At 37.1% G+C, this 22,106-nt stretch overlaps 1 protein-coding gene across 2 annotated transcripts in view; it reads right to left on the bottom strand.

Annotated features, from left to right (window-relative positions):
• The window catches only part of adcy2a (adenylate cyclase 2a), a 91,308-nt gene that overhangs the window by 13,307 nt on the left and 55,895 nt on the right, over positions 1-22,106 (bottom strand). The window contains exons 6-21 of one of the 2 annotated variants that reach the window (XM_088326193.1): positions 21,423-21,534; positions 21,027-21,154; positions 19,924-20,082; positions 17,774-17,906; positions 17,528-17,704; positions 16,298-16,341; positions 16,053-16,133; positions 15,911-15,980; positions 15,679-15,776; positions 15,521-15,605; positions 11,118-11,255; positions 6,524-6,643; positions 6,250-6,434; positions 1,235-1,319; positions 475-633; positions 120-266 (exon numbers count right to left, since the gene is read on the bottom strand). In XM_088326193.1, coding sequence (XP_088182319.1) covers positions 120-266; positions 475-633; positions 1,235-1,319; positions 6,250-6,434; positions 6,524-6,643; positions 11,118-11,255; positions 15,521-15,605; positions 15,679-15,776; positions 15,911-15,980; positions 16,053-16,133; positions 16,298-16,341; positions 17,528-17,704; positions 17,774-17,906; positions 19,924-20,082; positions 21,027-21,154; positions 21,423-21,534 — 1,921 coding nt within the window. Of the gene's footprint in view, positions 1-119; positions 267-474; positions 634-1,234; positions 1,320-6,249; positions 6,435-6,523; positions 6,644-11,117; positions 11,256-15,520; positions 15,606-15,678; positions 15,777-15,910; positions 15,981-16,052; positions 16,134-16,297; positions 16,342-17,527; positions 17,705-17,773; positions 17,907-19,923; positions 20,083-21,026; positions 21,155-21,422; positions 21,535-22,106 lie in introns of those variants that run through there. The other variant, XM_088326194.1, reaches the window with a different exon arrangement.

Below are 22,106 nucleotides of genomic sequence, written 5' to 3'. Positions count from 1 at the left end.
ATGTGCATGGTGTTATTAATTCTGATAATGTATTAGGTTTTTAAATGCCTCAAACACCCTGAGGTAACATTTTAAAACAACAAAAAAACAATGAAAAATAAAGACAACATTTGTTTTACCTCATCAAAATCGGCAATGATCTCATTGAGAAGCCTGAGGCATTCTAATCCTTCTTTGTTGACATCAGACTCAGTGTAAAACTCTTTAAAGTCTGGGATGGAGGCGAACATCACGCACACTAGATCGTACGACTGGTGATACAGATCCTGCAAGACAAAAAGCAAAAAGCTTCTAAAATGATGTGAGCACCATCAGGAAATCAGAGAAGACCAGTGCAAATCAAGTGCTGATATTACAGGGATTAAACTGTTTAATATATGTACCGTTCAAATGGAAAAAGAAGGTTGGATGTCCATAACAGTCAATAGCATTGAATGAATAACACAATATAGCTATAACATTTATGTATCAAACCTCATTTTTCCAGTTTCGTGCCAGAAAGTGCTCAGCGACATGCGCAGGCAAGACATTCTCCAACAAGACCCGGTTGAGGTTTTCCATGGTTTCGATCTCCTCGCATTCCTTCTTGAACTTGTTCTTCCACAGAAAGTCTAACCTACAGTAATATTCATTCTGTTACAAGAGGACACAGAGGTAAAGAGACTGAAGTTTCTGTAGCTTGTTGCCATCAAGAAACAGAAAAATCACACAACTGGAAGAGCAAAAAAGCAGAGATAAGATTGCAGATTTGCAATGATTCACAATAGAACAAATTCAACATTTTACCCAAAAACAGCTCACAAGTGAGGCTTAACTTGAGTCACCAGACCTAAGGCCTTTAGAGCATTGTTTTTCAACCACTGTGTCGTGGCAGAGTAATTTATTGTGGTACTGTGGCGTGGGAAATTATCCAATTTTTGTGCCTGTGCTGTCTAGCAAAAGTTATCTTGTTGTTACTGAGATGCAACAGCACGAGGAGTTAAATAATACACCATGTCCTTTTAAGATAAAACAATATGTCAACAAAAGAAACGCAACAATAACACTAAGTCTTAAAAGCTCACTTGCTCCAATGTAATGAATCAACAGTATTTAAATGTGTCCCTGGGCTATACATGGGCTAATTTATGAAAAAGCCATGCAAATCATGTGAAAGAAGAAGGAGGAGAAAAAAAAATTGTATCGACAATTCAGAGAAATCGCATGCCGGGATTTCATTCATTTATTGACTTACCTGCCGAGCGAGCACAAGAAGAGTGATGAAAAAAATGAAGAGTGAGATAGAACCCATAGTCTTCAAGTCTTTGAGGACTCCCGGTCTTCAAGTGTAGAGGCAAAAAAGGAAAAAGGGTTAAACAAGTGATGCATTTACAGTTTTGTGTTGCTTATGTGTCGTTTGGGAATAAAAAAGCTCTTGGAAGTTAACGACGGGAGCTATATAGAGTCAAGTCAAGTCATGTTTATTTGTATAGAACTTAATCACAAAGAGTCTCAAAGGGCTGCACACACCACAGATTATTGCAAACAACGCATGAGGTAATCTCCCTTCCAGGAAACCAGGCTGCAATGGATGTTGCAGTAATAAATAATATTCTTATTATTATTGGTCAATATTATTACGACCAACATGTGACAAGAAACAGGCAAAGAACGGACAAAAAAAGACAACAAATACGGACTGAAAAATTATCCACTAAATGACCAAAAACCCATAAAAAAACAACCAAAAAATATTCATAAATGTCTAAGAAAAAAACAAAAAAAATGATCAAAAAGAAACACCAAAATGTGACAAGAAAAGGCAAAAAGTCGGACGAAAACTGTCAAAAAAACGAACTTTTCGAAATTGTCCCAAAAAAAAGTTTGTTGTTTCAATTCATTGATAAATTTACATTTGCTGAGGATATAAAAAGTTAAAATTGTTTTGTAAAGAATATTTTTTTGTAAATTCAGATATTTCCCCCAATATTTTTTAGGGATAGTGTTTCACAATTAGCTTTCTTTTCATAAAACAATATCAAGTTCATTCTTGCATTTCATAGTTTATTTGTTGCTGCAATTTAAAGTTGCTCAGTATAAAACGGTTCAAGTTTAAATAAGTTAAAATGTTTACCGTTGACTGAAAAATAAATGCAAATTTCTTAAAATAATATTTTTTTTCAAATTATTCATTAATTTTGTGAACAATTTTACATTATTCATGGTAAGATACTGATTAAAGGGACCACAAATCCTTTTTATTTTATTTTTTAAAGGCTTTTTTTTCTTGACTTTCCTCTTTTTTCCTTGTATTTCTTTTCTTGTATTGTTTTTCCCCGGGCTTTTTATTTATTTTGTCTTTCCTTTTTTTATGTTTGTTTCTTTTTTTCTCAAAGTGTTTTTGTTTTTCACTTTTTTTTTCACTTTTTCTGTTCTTCTTTTATTTTGTTTAGTCGAGGATTTTATTTTCAATCTTAACTGTATTTTACCCCTTTTTTAAGAAATTCCATCCATGATATCCCACAATTATTGGTAATAATAAAGAAACATAGAAAATCTGAAGAGCCGTTAGGGAGCCGAAAGACCGTTGTTCTGCCAAACCGTCCTACCAACGAGAGACATCCTACCCTAGGCTGACCTGACAGCAGTAATTTTGTTTTCTTTATAATCAAGACATCCATACACAGTGTTACATAATAATTGGTAATGCAAAGCAACAAAAACAACCTGAAGAGCCATTTGGGACAGAAGAGACTCGGCTCTTTTTAGTGAGTTGAGATAAAAAAAAAAAAAACTCAGCACTCTAAAGCTATTCGGAATTCCCATCTCAACAAGTAAACCCCCGAGGTGTTTTGTATTTGTTCCGAAAATGTCAATTCTTTTACATTCAAGTTCTTTTTAAAATAGTTACTTTCCTTGGTAACGAGTTTCTTTTACCATAGTCATTCAGTTACTTAGTTACTTTTTAGAAGAAGTAACGAGTAACTAAAACGAATGACTTTTTAAACTAACGAGCCCAACACTGATTATATGCAACAAATGAAAGTTAAGTGCTTGTGCCAAGTAAATGACAGACAGCCATGTGTCATTTGCAGCACTGATAGTAATCAGTCTGTCGCATGATTGGGCAACAGACGCTTTGATTCCGAGCTGCCAACACACTCTCATCTGTCTTACTGTGACAAGAGCTTGTTTTACCATTTGCACTCCTCGTTCTCAGCTCCACTGCCACGCCGCGTTTTCCCCGAGACGGATAATAAAAGACAAAGACGATTCGGTGCTTGTAATTCACTGCAAGCTCTAATTACTGTCACTCGCAAACGTCTTAGGGACAAGCTCTGTTCCTGTGCTCACAAATCAAGACGGATTAAAAGGTAATTCAACGGGAAAGTTACCTATCGTAATTATACGCCAAAATCTTTAGTTTAACCGATCACTTCATGGAAGTTTTTAATTGTACACAGCACTGAAGCAGGCACCAATCATTTATGCAAGCAGATTTTGCATATTAATTAATTCTAAGGCTTATCAAGAGCTGAGTTCTGCAGGCAACTGCTTAGTTCATTATCGCGGCGAAGAAATTGAGCGGGTCGAAGGGGGCTTTTCTTTAAAAAAAAAAAAAAAAAGACTAAGACCTTGCCATGACAAAAACAACGTTTCTCTCCATCTCAAAATAATATGACTCTGCTATTTATAAACTTCATCCTAATTTACTAAGAGTGTTGATGCCAGAAATGCCATAAAATTAACCTTTAAATCTAATTTGTACATTAAATGTTAAACCAGCCATTTAAGTGTTTGAAGGAAATGGCACGATTAAAAAGACAAAACAAATGTGTAACTCTATCAGTTTTTGGGTTATTAAGGATCTTGATTTAATAGCAAGTCTTTGTGGTGCTATTTATAGAAAGCTGTGATCATTTGGAAGCCCTGTCCATAAAAATGGATAATCGTGCTCACGTTAACTAACCACATGTCTGTTTTGATGGTTTATACATTCTTAAGCACTGTGTACATAATGATATTTATGACGCTCTCCAAAGGGCGACCATTGTGTAATTTTATTCAACTTGTCATATAATTTTCACCACGCGTAGTAAACTATTGACGAAGACTACATCTAAAACCCTCACAGATCATGGTATCGAGAGTAAGGATAAAGTATTGATCTATGTGGACTAGGGCATTCTGGGTACCAATATCAGGGATTGGTCTCTGATAGCAAGTTATGTTTTGAGACATTTACAATCCATTGTCTGATAATTCTTTTTAAAACATGTCAGGGGAAAACTTTATGACTACGGAGATGAATAAAGTATCTGTCTGTCTGTCTGTCTGTCTGTCTGTCTGTCTGTCTGTCTGAGGGTAGTGGGAAGCCATCCAGGAATCCATGTGCACAACCCAACAAGTCATGTGGACGCCCTCCATTGGTTGTCACACTTCCCACTGAAAACAAGTAAAGGACACTGCAGGGATTGTGACAAATGGGTACACCAGCCTGCAGTGTAGCATATGAAATTTTTGGCTTTACCTCACTTAGGAAAATAACTGTTTTCTGGACTATCACTTAAAATAAGTGAAGGAAAAGAAGCAGAGAGGAGGCCAGAACAAGGCCGAACAAGGCGACTAAATAAAACAGTTTCTTACTTTTTGGATTTTTGTTTCGCTAATACTAATAAATGACTCATTCATAAAAAATGATATGATGTGTGGTTAATATTTATGTAACATATTATACTGTTATAGGGGCAAGTAAACAATCCACCCTGCAAATAAACACCTAGTTATTAGTTATATTTGTTTAGACAAAGTAAGTACAAGTACAGAAATCCTGCTCACCACAAAGCCCAATGATGCCATATGGCAATTTAAATAAACATAAAAAAAAAAAACTCTTTCATTCCTGAATTTCGAGGTCTCCTACAAGAATATCTGAAAGGTAAAATAAAGGCAAGTTATTTTCTTTATTTGGACCTTACAGGGCTCTTGTGAGGGTCAAACAGAGTTCCCGAATGTTTGATCTTACATTACACAGTCCAGCGTTCCTCCGAATCGCTCAGTCCACAATTAGTAGATTTGGGAGTCCACAATTGAAGGGATTTGGGAGTACAGTCAATAAACATGCCCGATTAAAGTCGCCGTCGACGATAAAGCTCCGTTGGGGCAGTGCAAGCTGACGTTCAGCAGCGGGCAGGAGATATAGCGCTATGCTAACGTTAGCACCTGGCGAAACTGTTAGCGGTGGAAAGTATACAGCAAACACAAAGACCACAGTTAACTCTCCCGGTACATAGCTAGAACTCCATATCGAGTGAGCATGGTCTAATTCAAGTGGTATCATATAAAATTAATTGGTTTTAAAATGAACTATAATGGAATGCTTGCATTAGGACCGATAACTGTCTACCAGTTGCAAAATTGACAAAACATATGTATGAAAAACGATTTGATAATCAATTTTACTACATTTTAAGATTGTTTGTAACAACAACGTACCTTTAAAACTATAGGTTTTCCCCGAATGGAATACATGTTTTGATCATTTAAAATTGTGTACGCCGCATAACAATTTTTATAACTGAAAATTTCTGAAAGAAATATTTCTTTTGTCAAACTGATACCATCTTGCCTATTTCGGCTCTAATCCAGATCGTCTCAGTCACTGGTGGCAGACAAAAACGCAATCGCAGAACAAACGTTATCCTCGATCATGCATTTATTTTTCTCGCGTAAATTCTTGGTTCATACTCTACATAGTCTATCTTTCTGTGATTGAATAGGTGCCGCGTTGTGTTTCTAAGGTTGAGTTTTGCTTGATAGGGGTAATTGTAACCATGATTAAAGGGTTCACTTGGCTGAAATGAACAGGTGTGCAACCATGAACGTACTTCACTCATCCCTCCAAAAATCCCTCTATTTTTATACTGCTGAAGTCATGAAAGAGCCCAGTTTAAATCTCGTAATAAGTGAGAATCCTTTTGCAGCAAGCAGTGACATTGAGAGAACTCTTTACCTGCCTCTGACACGAACTGAAGGTAGCCGTTTTTCAAGCTATCTCAAATTGATGGACTGGAAAGAGACTTTCAAGTCTTCAGTGCAGTTTTCCTTTGATTCACCTTCAAAGAGTTCTTACGGCAGCGCCACATCAAGGGAGATAATCGTCCTTCCTTCACCAATTCTTTTTGTACAACTTTTTAGCAGTCTAACTCTTCCTGTCCCCACCACCAAGGGAAAAAAAGAAAAATATACTTTCTTTTGACACATACATACCTGTCTAGGCTTTCAGATTTGTATAGGAATCTGCTATATTCATCCAGCAGGGAAGCGTGTGTTTGGAGAATAATGATGTTGTAAACCACCACCGCTGACAACATGGTTATCATTTTCAGCTCATAGTTTATCCTCAGGAACACTGAGCAAGATATCAGCCCCAGGATGCAGCTGTATATTAAATACTAGACACAAAGAGAAAGATAGAAGAATTAAAACATAGTCATGTTGAGTACGGTTGAACAGTGAGAATCTAATCTAGCTTTTCTCTTACAGGAAGGTAGAAGTTGTTTTTGCCTGTAAAAGCTGCTGGTTGCCTTTCTAGCAAAAAATACGTTTCATTGGATGAACTGTTGACAGCAACAGGAGGCAACGCATCGTCGTCCAAAAAGAACTAGAGTAAGAAGCAAACACAAGACGACAACAAAATGTGTCAATATTAATAGATTCGCTCAACCAGTGATTCTCAAAGGACAGTGTGTATTATTTAGCACCTCCTAATGGTAAAAAAAAAACCTCAATTAATTATAAAAAAAAATAGAATATTGATTGAAATCTCATCTCATCTCATCTCATTAGCTGTAACCGCTTATATAATCAACAAAAATATTATCATGTGGGGGCAGCCCGGCAGCGCAGTGGTTAGCGCATGTGCGGCACAGTTCATGTCTTGGGAACCTCCTGCGTGGGTTCAAATCCAGCTCCAGACTTCCTGTGCAGAGTTTGTATGTTCTCCCTGTGCTTGCGTGGGTTTCCTCCGGGCACTCCGGTTTCCTCCCACATTCCAAAAACATGCATTTCAAGTGAATTGGTCGGTCCAAATTGTCCCTAGGTGTAAATGAGCGAGTGAGTTGTCTGTCCCCGTGTGCCCTGCGATTGGCTGGCTACCAGTTCAGGGTGTCCCCTGCCCACTGCCCGATGATTGCTGGGATGGGTTCCAGCACCCCCGCGACCCTACTGAGGATAAGCGGTGTAGCTAATGAGATGCGACTGTCATGTGGAGTTAGTAGTCAGATGCATGGATTTCAAAAACACTCATATACCTTTGACATAATTGTCTGCCGTTTAGCTGTTACAGGTACACAAAAACTTCAAAAAGGCTGGGCCAAAAATGAGAAGTAAAACGGTGAGTATTGGTCAGATTGAGTCTCCGTAATTTACATTCTTCCGTGTGCTTTATAACACATTTTTGTTTGCACTACACATTACAACAACATCAAGTGGCCAAACAATAAACACTGTCCTTTTAACTGTTTTCATTGCCAGATACAGTGCTACACTGGGGATCTTTGGCCGTATATGCTGCAGACATACAATCAAACAAATAAATATAAAAATGATCCATTGACCAATCATTTGGTTTTTTTTTAATAATATTTTTAGTGTTTTATTGTTTTACTGTATGTTTTTAACTACAATTTTGAACCAATGCTTTAAATCAAATAAAAAAGGGGAGTATCAATCCATACCGATCAGATGCCGATATTTTTGGGAAATGTCGTGATCATTGAATAACGGTATCCCTTCCCTCTTGCGTTAGTTTATAGTTGCAATAAACACAGCACAAAGATTCTGGGCACTAAGAATATTTTCTTTTTTTATAGTTATTAAATACGACAATGCAAACTTCATCAGTATAGAAAAATATATATTTATTTCTATTACAGCTGTTTGCATAAGAGCGGTCGATCTCAGGACAATGGATTTGTTCAAGTATTTGCTGGGTATCGATAATATCGATATTTAGATAGATTCGCCCACCCCTACTCAATTCCACCGTTTGTATATTAGAATCAGAATAGTCTATTGGCATTGACAACAATGTAGTGAACATTAAACTAGGTTGACCTGATTTTATTGTTAGCCTCAATGCATGGTTTGGGAGCTTAACTTGTGAGCTCATAAACTGGCTGGTAGGTTAAAACAAGACAAACTAAAAGAAAAAAAAAAGGAGGGGGGGGGTCATTCCAAATGAAAACATTATTTTCTTAAAATTCAATTAGAAAAGTTTGAAAATGAGGAAAAAGGCCTGTCTCTCGAGAGAAGCATAGACCTTTTCATAGCATTCAAGTTAAAGCACCAACACCAAAATGTAGACCTGCTCTTAGATGTTTCAAGGATGGCTTGTCTACTTTTTATCCACAAATTATCAGGTGCATGGTCAAGTCAAATCAAGTCACATTTATTTGTATAGCCCTTGAAAAACGTCTCAAAGGACTGCACAGGATTACAATTATACCATCGCCTGATCTTAAACCAACATGAGGGCAAGGAAAAACTCAAAATCTCAGGGTGAGGAAAAAAGTAACCTTGAGAAGGGGCCTCATAAGTGGTAATCCCCCTACCAGGATGACCCGGGTGGAATAGATTTAGCATTGGGTAGCAGTACACGAACATAGTAAACATCAATAAACGAACAATAGGTAACATGTTGAAATATGTCTGGAAAGTGCATGACAGCAACGACGTCTCAAGCCTGTAACATAGTCCAAAAACATGGGACATGAAATTTAAAACCCCTTTTGTCTGCCAGATTTTCTAAAACAGTAAACCAGAGTTTCCTGAGCACAAAAAGAAAATAGTCTTTTTATACTCAAGACCTTGTGAAAAAAACCCAAATGTCAGCAAATTCTTGTCTGAGACATTGTGGTTTGTGTACAGTACAAACATCGAAACACCGACTCATTTCTTTTGCAGTCCATTTCTTTACTCAAGTCACCGAGAGGCCGAAGCTCTCCCAGCTGACTTGCACGAGAAATGGAGTGACGGAGATTGAACAAGGAGGAAAATAAGAATAGGCCGAACAAGCAAACAGCCGAGTTAATTTCATTGGACTGCCCGGGGCGACTGACCCATGACAGGCTACAAAACAAGATTACAATCTTCTGGAAACAATTTGTGGAAAGGTCTAATCACATGTATAATATTGTTAGTGTCTTATCATGAAACTGGAACCTCTGGGAAGTATTTCATTTTTATCAACCACCATCTTAATTTTCAGCGTCTGCTCCTTTTACTTGCCACAGTAAGTAGGTGACAGAGAAAATTACAACATTAAAGCGAGGAACAAAGGATTCACATATTTTCAACGCATTATCACAATCAATTTCGGTAAAACAGCGTTGGGACTAATAGATTACATTGGAACCTGTTCCTGGACCGCAATTTTTTTCTCGGTAACTATGCTTAAAACTCACTTCTACTCCATAGCATATGAATAACCTACTCTTCTCGTCGGCTGAAAAATAGTCTGTGTAATATAATGTAATAATCTCTGAAGCCCTTTGAGACTCTTCGTGATTTAGGGCTATACAAATAAAAATGACTTGACTTGACTTGACTACTGTAAAGCGTTATTAATACAATTTAGTAACTCTACCGTTGGGACTAATTGGTGCATCACCACCTTTTCTCCACTACTTTATAAATGCAAATCGTTAAATTTAGTGTCCTTTGGTTATCGAGCATTCTTGCTCCTCTTACGTTGTCAATTGCAATCACAATTGTTGTAGGTTGTGTATATTTACTTACAAAATACAACTAAATACAGTTATGGTGGCACTGTCTCAAGCACAGAGTATGAAAACACTGAGTCTATTCTCATGTCAAAATTTCCCCTACCGTGTATAATCGTATCTAGACCCTATTTACAACTATACTTAAAATACTCAAATCAAGAAGTACGTTTTAATGCTCATATAATCATGATTACTCATTGCACTCACCTTTGTCCGCTCGCTTGGCGCCAGCTGCTACTGGTTACCTGATTGGTCCCCCCTCCTATTTAAGCTTAATGCTCTCACTCGCCCTTTGTCAGTCTGTCAGCAAACCTCTGTTTACACAAGGCAAGCATTTTGACTCTGACTTTTGTCGGTTCTGTTTTGCCACCTGTTTTCCACTCGTCTGTTCCCGATTTCCCGGTTTGTCTCCGGCTAACGAGCCGTTTTTTTACCCCGACCTCGTTCTGATCTCCCATCCCGGCTAACGACCTGTTTTTACCGTCTAACCACGCTTTGATCCACTCCCGCATCCCGAAAACGCTGCGATACCGTGAGCGGCTCGCTTCCCTCGTCCAGCGAGCACTGGATTGCTGGCGCTGATTTGTCCTCAATATCTCAATAAACTTGTGAGTAACGTCACGTATCTGGATCCTCCTTCTGTTCTGGTCCTGACACATATTTGGTTGTTTGTCACCAGTGGCAAATGGTCAACAGCACATGGGTATGGGGGTGTAGCTTATATAGGAACAAACTATCGGGAACAAATGGGCAATCATGAGAACAGAATTTAAGACAAAATTGTGCTGTATTTTGCTCTTTTTATTAGGTTAAAAATATTTTGCAATACACCATGCCTGGAGAAAAGAAGAAAACTTCTTGGTCAGTATCCAGAAATGTACAGCCCAAAGACAAAACTGATGCTAAATGTTCGTTTGCAAGCTGTCAAGATCGCACAAGCAAAGAAATCAGAAGTGTTTCCCACTTCCACAGGTTGGTGTACACTTTTTCTTCAATTTATTTTATTATGTGGTGATTTTTAAATCAGTTTTTGGGGCTCGGCTTCAATGCCAGTATATACGGTATTTTGTAACAAGTTATTTCATTATTAGATAGTTACTTTCAGAAGAATGTGCTTCGTTTTGGTGTCAGTAATCTGGGGGTAACGTGATTATGTTTTTAAGGAAGTAACTAGAAACTTTTTCTACTTACTTTTTTTTCAGTAGCGCAGCCAATAATGGACAAAAATAACCGTATAATACTTTTTGGTCAGTTGCCAAGGAATCACTCATTCGGTAATCTGGTGTGTGCAGGCTTTCCATTCCTTTCCCAAGCCCAGTAATTTGCCATTCTATCACGGCTGTAGCTTACCATGTTGAATACTGCCATAGTGAGTATGAGAGCCGTTGTCGTCAAGGTGAGCGTGATCCGGGGCCACGGCTTGTTGGCGATAATGACGGAGGACTTTAGGAGCCACATCCACAAAGTGGGGGTGCTTTTGCTGCAGTGCTGCAAGAATACGAGCACATCAAAGATGAGCGGAATGCTGGATGACACATAATGGACATGCATTCTTGTGGTCGATTCAAATGAAGAATATAAGTGAGTGTTCTTGAACATTCTTTGCATTGGTCGGTTTTGGAAGATTGCATTTGATAACGTTAAAACACACATTCAGGTTGGTTTGAAATTGATTTTGAAACTCTTCGAGGCGACAGCAATGCGAATTGATTCGGTTCATTTGGAAGATCAATTTGCAATCTTTGTACTTTCATTGAAATTAAATTGATATTAGGTGTTAATGTGACATATTTATTCAGATATTTGTGTCACAATGCAAGAGGAATAGAGCATAGAGTGTTTCTACTATTTAAAGCTCTGCTTTAAGTTGAAAGGCTTTCAGTGTGATGGAGAACAGACCTTTACTTTCTCCGCGTCAACATCCAGGTCCAGACACGAGACGGGTGAAAGCAAATACTGCAGTTAAGAACTTTGAAGTTTTTACAATAATACAAATAATAATTAAAACTGAATATGTTGGTCTTGTGAGTAGAAAACAAATCTGTAATGCTTTCCAAAGTGCACTTTCGAATGGCTGACAATTGGGCATAGAAGGTAGTGTAATATTTCCAAGGCACCAGTTTCCTTTGGCTTAAACAGGGGTCAACAACATTTTGAAGCCGATACCTTCTTTTTTGTTACTGATTAGCACAAAGGACTACCGGTTAGATATGCATTTCTAAAATAACAATATATGATGTTTTTATAAAGTTGTTACTATATTATTAAGTAATAAGTTATTTACCAGGGTTAGAAAATCACAATGCCCTAATACTTGTGAGCTATTTTCAGAGCCGGTCCGTGGGCTACTCAAGTGTCTCAGGGGGCTACCTGGTGGCCGCAGGCACCACGTTGGTGTTCCCGGGACTGAATCCTAATGGTGGTTTGATAAGACCTGCCTTCCAACAGTAAATTCAAACACCACATAAAACAATGTAAAAACTGTATAACGACTAAATGGACATATTGTGGCGACAAGTGAATAAAACAAGGAATAAATAAGTATATTTTAATACATGGATAATCACAAGGAGCATTAATTACGACTAATTATTAACTTGGTAGAAACATTGATGTGATGATTTAAAAGCATGAATAGGATATACTGTAATCGTAAAACTCACACAAGTAGGACTCTATGTAGTGACACATTTCAATATTCTAAAAAGTGTTAAAGCATAATATTTACAGAGAAACATTTTAAAACATTTATAGTATTAAATAATTCGCTGAAAGACAAGGTGAATGATGGCTGGTGAGGCAACCGACTTGTGTCGTTTGCGAACGAAACAGCTTCATATACCAGCTCCTAGAAGAGAATGGAATCAACTTTCTGCCAATCAACAGCTGGTAACCCCCGATACGCCATTTTTTTCTTGTGATTGGCTAAAATGCCTTTTTTTTTTCAGGGAATGTCACGGTCGCCGTGGCGACCAGTCTGCCGCGCCCCCGAACTCAAGCTGTAGCAGATCAGCTGATTGCTGGTCTGCTACTTAAGGCTGGGTTGTGGGTTTGGCGGGCGCTGGCTCATTACACATTCCCCGGTCTGCTATGCCTTGTCCTGTTGAGTTCGTGCCGGAGGAACTCTGTACCGTTCTGTTCTGAGTGTAAGAATGTTTTTGTTTGTCTTGTCCCTGAGTTTTGGACAACTTTTATTTTGTTAAATAAAACTTATGGATCGTCACGCAATTGAGTTCTCCCTTCCTGCCTCCTGCCTCCGTTCTGGTCCGGTCACCCCTTCCACTCCACCCCACCTCGTGACAGGGAATCTGTGTTGCGGACTTTAAATCTCTAAAAAGGATTACCTTCTTTTTTTAAAAATCTTTTTTTGTAGATTTTTAAATATTTTAATTATATTTCCTGAGTTTTTTAGTGTTACTATGGTTGTATAAATATGTTAAGTTTGTTATTTCTTTCTTCGTTCTCTTTTTTTCCTTTTCTTATTGTATTTATTTTCTTTCTTTCTCATTTTTCTTTATTTTATCTTTGTTTTTCCCCATTTTTAAAACGTTCTGTGCATTATGTTTCATAATCATTGGTAATGTACGAATTAATGCAATAAAACAATCCGAAGAGCCATTTTGGACCCGAAAGAGCTGTCTTTTTTGGTGACCCGAGCCAAAAAATCAAATTCTCTAAAAATAGTCAGAGTTCTCATCGCCACAAGTAAACTAAAATTATTTGACATACGACAACTTCTTTTTAAAATAACGGAAATGAAAACAGAATAATTAAGTTACTAACTTAGTTACTTTTCTTTAAGAAGTAGCAAGTAGCAAGTAACTATAACTGATTACTTTATTAAAGTAATGTGTCCAACACTATTTATGACTCAATGATCTCTGATTGTTATTTTTTTCCCCCTAACTGTCTTAAATATGAATTTATTTCATATTAAGTATTCCTTATAAGTGGGAGGAAAAGAAGTACGTTCATGTTAAAGGGGGAAAGCAACGTTAATGTATGATCATTAAAATACAAATGCCAACGCTGCTTTGAGGGGTTTTTAAGTCAGTAAGATTTGAATTACTCTATTGACCTTTTTAAATGAGGTACCTACTGTATCCACTACACTACCACATCACATCTCTACCCCTGCAGGAAATAAAAAAGGAATAAAAATCCTGAGGGACTAGTAATGGGTTTAATTGCATTGTTCCTGCTAATTGCACCCATATTGATAGGGCTATCAAAATATCTTCTCCATTGATTACCTCTCTGTTTTATTGTTTTTTTTTTGGGTGTGAGCGTGTGTTTTTTTTTAAACAGGAGTTATTCATCCATCCATCCATTATCTGTACCGCTTATCCTCAGTAGGGTCAAAGGGGTGCTGGAGCCCATCCCAGCTATCCTCGGGCAGTGGGCAGGGGACACGCTGAACTGGTTGCCAGCCAGTCGCAGAGCACACAAAGACCGACAACTCACTCGGGACAATTTGGACCGGCCAACCGACCTAAAATGCATGTTTTTGGAATGTGGGAGGAAACCGGAGTGTCCGGAGGAAACCCATGCAAACGCAGGGAGAACATGCAAACTCTGCCCAGGAAGGTTGGTAGCTGGATTTCATGACCTCAGAACTGTGCAGCGGACGCGCTTACCACTCAGATGACGTGTCGCCCAGGAGTCATTCAGTTTTTTTTGTTTTTTTTTGTTTGTTTTTTTTTTGCTTCAGTTTGTGAGCAAAAACACACCGGTATTGAACTCAATTGCGATCACTTAGCAACAAGCAGCTGTTAAATCCTATGCACATATTTTCCCCAACAAGGCTTTAAGGTGTTTAATGCCACTTCTAGAGAAAACATACCCAGATAAAACTACATGTAGTCTGAGTTTTAACTTATTTGCAGGATGAGTGTGGAAAGAACGTGTTTATACCTCACAACTGCTTACCATCATGCTCACGTAAATAGGGATCACTATACCAGGCATTTCAAACAATGCCTTGGATGGTTTAATGCAGCCCGCATTAAACTTTTTGAAAATGACACATTTTTGATTGTGACAAAAATAAGTGAGTCTATATAGGTCATTTCTCTCAAAGTTATGATTTTTTTTTTAAATGAATACAAATCAGAGGGCCGTGTTGAGTTTTAATCGGCAGTTTGGTTGTTTCAGGTGTAAAACTGCATTCACTCAAGTGTTGAAATAAGCCAGGTAACACATTCAATGTCAAACATGAAAAAGTATTTTCCCTGTGTTTGCGAATAAATGTTTTGTGTTTAGAAAAGATCCCCTGCCATCAGTGATTGTAATATGTAGCGAAGGCTATTAATGTAGCCTGAACGATAAAACATAATGCACTGGAAAAAGAAACCCAAAAATTTGGAGTCTGGATCTGGCCCCAGAGCCATGCTGAGTTTGACATCCCTGCACTATGCGAAATAAATGAAAGCGAATGTGTGTATAAACGATTGAATTAATACATTAATTAAAAAAATGAATAAAAACAAACCATTTCTATTATAAATGACATTATTATTTTCTCGGAGACTAAATGTTACATTTACTGAATTGGAAGATAAACAATGGTCTTCAAAATCACAGGCAAAAAAATAAAAACCGAACGATTCCAGGGTATTTTTCCAGTAAGAAGGTGCATTATGAGGCACCAGGCATGCAATTAACCACAAAAGGTCAACTTAAAGAAGAAAAACAAACAAGAAGGGTATTGCGGGTAGAAATAATTGATTCACACACAAAAACCTGCCACTCACCATGAAGTGTCCAATAAAACATATAAAAACAATCAAGGAGAGGAAAAGGAACGCCATCCCAAACGAAATCCCCAATACTGCTGTCCTGAAAAGACATTAGGGATTCATCAATATAGTCAAATCTCTTTCTGTTTACAGAGCATTTTTTGTAGACGTACTTTGGTAAGACGAGAATCTGCACAATGAAAATGCAGGAAAAAATTAGACAGGCGCAGGTCACGTAGTATTTGAAGGCTGGCAGAATTGTTGTCCTGTACTAAAAAACAGAAAAAGGGAGCATTCGAACAAACGGACCTTGAAATACTCAGTAGGATATAATGACGGCTTTTGAGTTAGGATAATGCTAGATAATATATGACGGAAAAAAGTTCTTATAAAACGTCTTTTTACCTCCTTTTCCAGAGATTTATTGTGAAAGAACAATGAAATTCTTTGGATGTCCTCAGATTTGAGCCACTGCCTAAAAACACACACAGTTAGTTTGCTCAATAATTTCACAACCCAAAAAATAACATGAAAACATGACTCTTACTTTTGCGAATTTATACCATCAAAAGTCCGAATCATCCTCTCATTGAGTTCCTCCTCAAACCGTTTCTTCTGAGACTTTGTCCTTTAAACAAGACCCAAGAGACTGAACATTTTAATTTGACACAAGATTAGTCATGCGCGTCAAAGCCTTGGGCACAAGTCAAGAGTTATTAAAAATCTCGTTGTCCGTCACTGTGCTGTCAAGGGACGGAGATAATCCTCCCAAAGTAAGTAGAAGTCGCTTGCCTTGCAGATCTCCTCCGGAAATGATACTGTCCCATTGGCACGTCCTAAATGGAAAACAGAAATAAATAGGAAGAACGCTAGTTACATTCAGCCACCGCTTCATATGAATTCAAAGAAACGTGACCGTTCAAATGTTTGGAGTTACCCAGACAATTTTGTGTTTCAAGTAAAAAAGTCACACTTTTAATCATCAAGTGAGTTTTTCAATGTCAGTGTTCTTTTGCCGATATGAATCTCTTCCTTTATTAGGCCAATTTCAGATGATTCTTTCGTTGCCACCCTGCTTGAGGGCCTCTTCACTGTAGATGTTGATACTGGTGTTTTGTGGCTACTAATTAACAAAGATGCTAATAAAACGGTGCGCAACACGATCAGAGGGCACATTGGACCCTGCAAAGAACTGTTGTCAACTGTGCGTGGAATAAAACTGAAGTGGTGTAGTCACGTGACAAGATCATTAGGGCTGGCCAAGATCATTCTATAAGGCACAGTCCAATGGGGCAGGAGGAGTGGAAGACCAAAAAAAGAACTGGGCCGATAACATTAAGGAATGGATTGGTGCCAATTATACCTCGACCCAAAAAGCAATCTGATAACCGCCAGCAGTGGATAACGCTGTTAGGAGTTGCGTGCTTAGTGATGTTCTGACGACCCAGGCGGTTAGTAGATTCGTGTACCATGAACACCCTTGTAGAAGAACTTCCGTTTTGGGGAAATTCCTTGCATGGAATAGCCTTCATGTATTACAACAAGAATAAACTGTCAAGTTTCACATGAAAGTTATCTTTCTTTGAACGTTCTTAAAGTTTAATCCCAACTACGAATGTGATGCTCCAGATAATGGACTAGCTCAAAAAGGCCAGTTTCAAAGCTCCTAAGCTTCTAACCAACTAAACGATTTTATTTGTGCTGACAAAATTGAACAAGGATTTTCGAACCATATATGAGCCTTCTATTAACAAACACAATGTACTATTAGAACACTGAAGAGCTGTTTGCAAGAAATGGGCCTCTAAACATCTATGTAGATATTTCATTAAAAAACACACATTTGAAGGTAAAATAGAAATTGACCACGTAAACAATGTAAGGGATGTACAGTATTTCTGTTTAGTTTAATGTAATTTTTACTGAACAAAAAGTGCTTGCCTTCAAAAATAAGGACATTTCTAAACAACCCCAAATTTTTGAACAATACTGTAAATTGTAAGTGTAGTAGTAGTCACACACAGCTGTGTTTATTTTTCCGTTCTCGTTGGTCATGCTGTCCCTGTGGTGCAGGTTGGCGAAGGGCTTGGCCGCTCCCCAGGACTCCAGGTAGCGGGTCATACGGACCGAGGCCCTCATCTTAGCTCCGTCCAGAGCCTGTCTAGGTCGGTAGTGATGCTGTGGACTGCGACGCTCCACCTAAACACAGGCACAGGCCATTAATTTTTTTTTTTACCTTTTATTTTTTATTTTTCAGTGCTTTGTTACCTTTGGATTGATAACCAGATAAGTAATGACTCCATGTTCCTTGAGATAAGGGTCTCTCTCCTGCCCATCCCCGTCTTCTACTTTATAAGCTGCATTTAGATGCTCTAGTGTCTCTGATGTGATGTGGACCCGCCTGCAAAACCATGTCACCTAGTTATATTTGGATAGGAATACATTTGGTTATGCTTCACTGGAATCATTTAAGAAAGAGGAAAATCTTATTGACAAAACATAAACAGGAATGTTATGAAGATACATTTTTGCTTTTCAACAAAAAACGATACCCCACAGTACTTATATCAATGGACGATACCGTAAATCCCTGACCACAAAACTTTCCTAATCAAAGGCCACAAACTGATATTAAAGAATGAAACTCAATTTTGTCTTTGTACAAGTTGCACCTGATTTTAAGCCGCTGGCTCGAACAGCCATAAAACATTAAAATAGCTGGCTACATTTTACTTTAATTGCTTTAAAAAGAGCAACAACAAAAAACTGGTATTTATTTCATACATCGAAATAATAATCAAATGTAATGAAAAAAACAACATTTCTATGCTTGCCGTGTTGCATTTGGAGTTTTTCAATGCATTTTATCCGAGGTAGTTTTTTAAGTTTTATATATATATATAGGCATTATATAATATTTAATATATATATTATATATATCATATATCTCATCTCATCAGCCGTACCGCTTATCCTCATTAGGGTCGCGGGGATATATATATATATATTATATATATTCATATATATATTCATATATATATATATATATATATATATATATATATATATATATATATGTACATATATAGGCATTATATATATGTCATATATGACATACATGACATATATACATTATATATACATACATATATGTATACATATATTTGAGATACAATTTGAAAAGTTGAAAGGCCTACACAATATTTTCCCTGTATTGCCGAAGTATTACATTGCAGACGATTTTGGTAGATGTTGGCAACTTGGGCCAGCCTCCAAGTACTACCTTGTAAATATTTTGCCTATCTTTCACACATTTGTTTATCTTATTTTTCTAGGTCTTTATTATGTGTTTATCTTACTTACCCTGGGGTGTCATGTCTAACTTTCTTGAAGCAATGTTTACTATGATGTCATCAATGACAATAAATACTATTCCATTCCATCATTCTATTCTAGATTTTTTTTTTTTTTAAAAGGGTATTTTCCTCCAGCTCCAGCACATACAAAAAGTTTTCCCCCACTTCTCTCGGTTGTGTTTGCTGACTGGCCATATCTGGCGAAACACAATTAATTTCAAGGCAGCACTTTGAAGCCTCCTGTATTCTTGCCCTCTTTCAAAACATGTCAAGTAATGTTTATTTGTATAGCCCTTAAAAGCCTGATCTGAAAATTACAGTTCTTTATTTTTTAACTTTCTAAACATGAATGGAACAGTGAAATGAACTGTTCTGAACATGGCTTTTCTTGCTTAATTCTTGCTGCTATAAAAAAATAACCCAAAAGATGACCACAAAATGAATGAAAAAGTGAACCTCAAAACAGAGATCGAACCAAAAATGACCAAAAAGTGAGCTAAAAACAAATAAAACAACCCAAAGAAACAACAGTAAAATGACTAAGAAACAAGTAGTACCAAAAAGAAAACATAATCTGCACATTCGAAAAAATTACTGAAAAGTATGAAAATAACTGGAAAAAGTAATAAAACGTTTTGAAAAGTATGGGAAAAGTAAATCCAGCTAAAAAATCAATAAAAGGAAAAAAAACACCAAAGGAATTACCTAAAGGACCGAAGGGACCAAAAACCCGACCGAAATTCAAACCACAAAATGATCAAAGTCATGTTTTAAAAAAATAAAATAAAAAAGAAAACTATCATCAAACTGCGGCATGCGAGCCATGTGCTGCAAGTTTTTCCATTGGCCAAGTTGTTGCATGTGTAGCAGACATTGATAGATGAAGACAATTTTCAAATGATCAAAAAGCCGCATGCCACTTATTAGGTCAAAACATTTCTCATTATATTAATTTACCACCCATACAAACTTAATTGGAAAAAAAGGTCAATTTGGTTGGAAAAATAAACAAACAATGCAGATACTATAATTAAAAAGGTTTTTCAAAAAATTTTCACTTACCCAGGCACACCTCCTGCCTCCATGTGGTTGGCCAGCGTGACATCATGTGACCAAACATCATACTGCCATTTCTGAAGCCCGATGACCCCGCACAGAACGTTCCCTGAATGCACGCCAACACGCATATTGATGTCAACCCCTGTGGCATCACGCACTTTCCTGTCATGCATCAAAACCACACTTATAACTGTGGAGGAGGGAACAAAATCAACATCCAAACCCAATGAGAAATACAGCAAATAAGATGCGTTGTGGGAAACCCAGTGGAAGGGTACATAGCCTATGTGTTAGAACATATAGTGGTTGATTAGCGAGGGACTGTCGGAGGGATCTATTCATTAGTGATCAAATCTTGTCATGAGGCAAGTATTAAGATGTTATCGACCAAGAATGTTTGATAATGCTTCCTGAATTAACCGTTATTGAATTACAGGAGTACAGAAGTCATGTATGTACGTGATTGATTCCTACAATTGGCCTATGGCTAAGCCCCACCTTCAAACGGGATAAGCCAATCACAGTGCAAGAAGCAAACACAATACACTCGGACATTTCCTCTTTAATAGAAATGCATTGCAGTTCGTTAGTTTGTGCAAGATTTTGATGTTATATATTACCTAAACATGTTTTCCAATTTTTTATATTAATATTTTTTAATAAAGATATAACCCCAAATAACATGAAATTAGCAAAGATATTTTGCCAACTGAACGTTTTTGTTCACTATAACTTTTTTTAGTATAATAATTACTTTCTGCCATGCAGGCTTCATTAAAAAAAGTTATTAAATATACTGTACTACCTAAACAAACATTCATTAGTTTATAAGTAATAATAATCTGCTGAGAAAAAGATACTGAACATGTTTTTGTGTGTGTTTTTTTTTGTTAAGATAAAAAAGGGCAATTTTCTGCGTCACACTAGTCAAAGCCAGACATTTGTAGAAAAAAAATGTATGTACTCAAATCCTTGTAAAAAGAAAAAACACTGATAAGTCATTAGAAAAATATTCAATAACTTATGTTTTACTAAGTGAATAACGGTCCTGTGTTGGTTAGTGAGTTGCGCAGAAAGCAGCGAATAATATTGTAAGTATTACTTACTTGATAGCCTCACACATATCCAATCCCATTTTGACACAGTTCTTTGCATGATTTGGTAGCGACTCCGGTAGGCCAGATACGCAATAATAGCAGTCGCCAAGGATTTTTATACGCATACATTCATTTTCCTATGTCGAAAAGATGAAGCACAGGGTAAAAAAAACCTTCACAATCAGCCTCAAAACTCCTGTCTACAAAATTCCACATGTTGATTTCAGTAGTGAATTAAACATAAAGATAACAAAAACAATGTAGAAGTCCTATCAGTTTAAGGTCATTGAAAAACCGTATTAACGAAAATAACAAAAACTTTCACAGTGTTATGTGGCTACAATTTCATTAACTTTAAAAGGAACACCATTGTATTAATAAGAGTGATAATAATGCATTATTTACCTTTGCAATTTGGTCAAATTTGCCAAACAATTCATTTAGCATGTGCACAAGCTCGCCGGGTGAGCAGTCACTGGCAAGGCGTGTGAATCCAACGATATCAGCATACAGTATGCTAAAAATAAAAAGGAGACATAATATGACAACAAATCGAGAAAAATGACTTTGTGTAAAGCAAAGTTGTCCCAACGTTTCTTTCCTTTGAAGGTCACCTATACATATGCATATACATATAAATATGCAGTGGGACCTCGCTACTTCGCGGTTCCACGTTCGCGGGTTCAGAGCTTCACGGGTCTAAAAAATAATAATAATTAAATAAAATGATTTAAAAATATATATACAAATACACATATATATATATATTTTTTTTATTATTATTATTATTTTTTTTTTTTTTTTAAAGCATTTTTGAAGGGGCGTCGCTACTTCGCAGTTCCACGTTCGCAGGTTCAGAGCTTCGAGGGTCTAAAAAAAAATAATAATAAAATAAAATAATTTTTAAAAAGTATATACAGTGGGACGTCGCTACTTCGCGCTTCGACGTTCGCGGCTTCAGAGCTTCGCGGCTTCAGAGCTTCGCGGCCTGTAATAGTAAAAAAATAAAATTAAAAAAAAAAAAAAAAAAAATTCGAAGGGGCGTCGCTACAGATTTTCACTTTTTGCGGGAATCCCCCTCGGCCGACG

This window comes from Urocampus carinirostris, chromosome 2 (assembly GCF_059441175.1).
Source record: "Urocampus carinirostris isolate Australia breed hairy pipefish chromosome 2, RoL_Ucar_1.0, whole genome shotgun sequence".
Taxonomy (NCBI): Eukaryota; Metazoa; Chordata; class Actinopteri; order Syngnathiformes; family Syngnathidae; genus Urocampus; species Urocampus carinirostris.
Note: the sequence above shows the minus strand (reverse complement) of the source record. Positions and strands in the feature narration are given on the sequence as shown.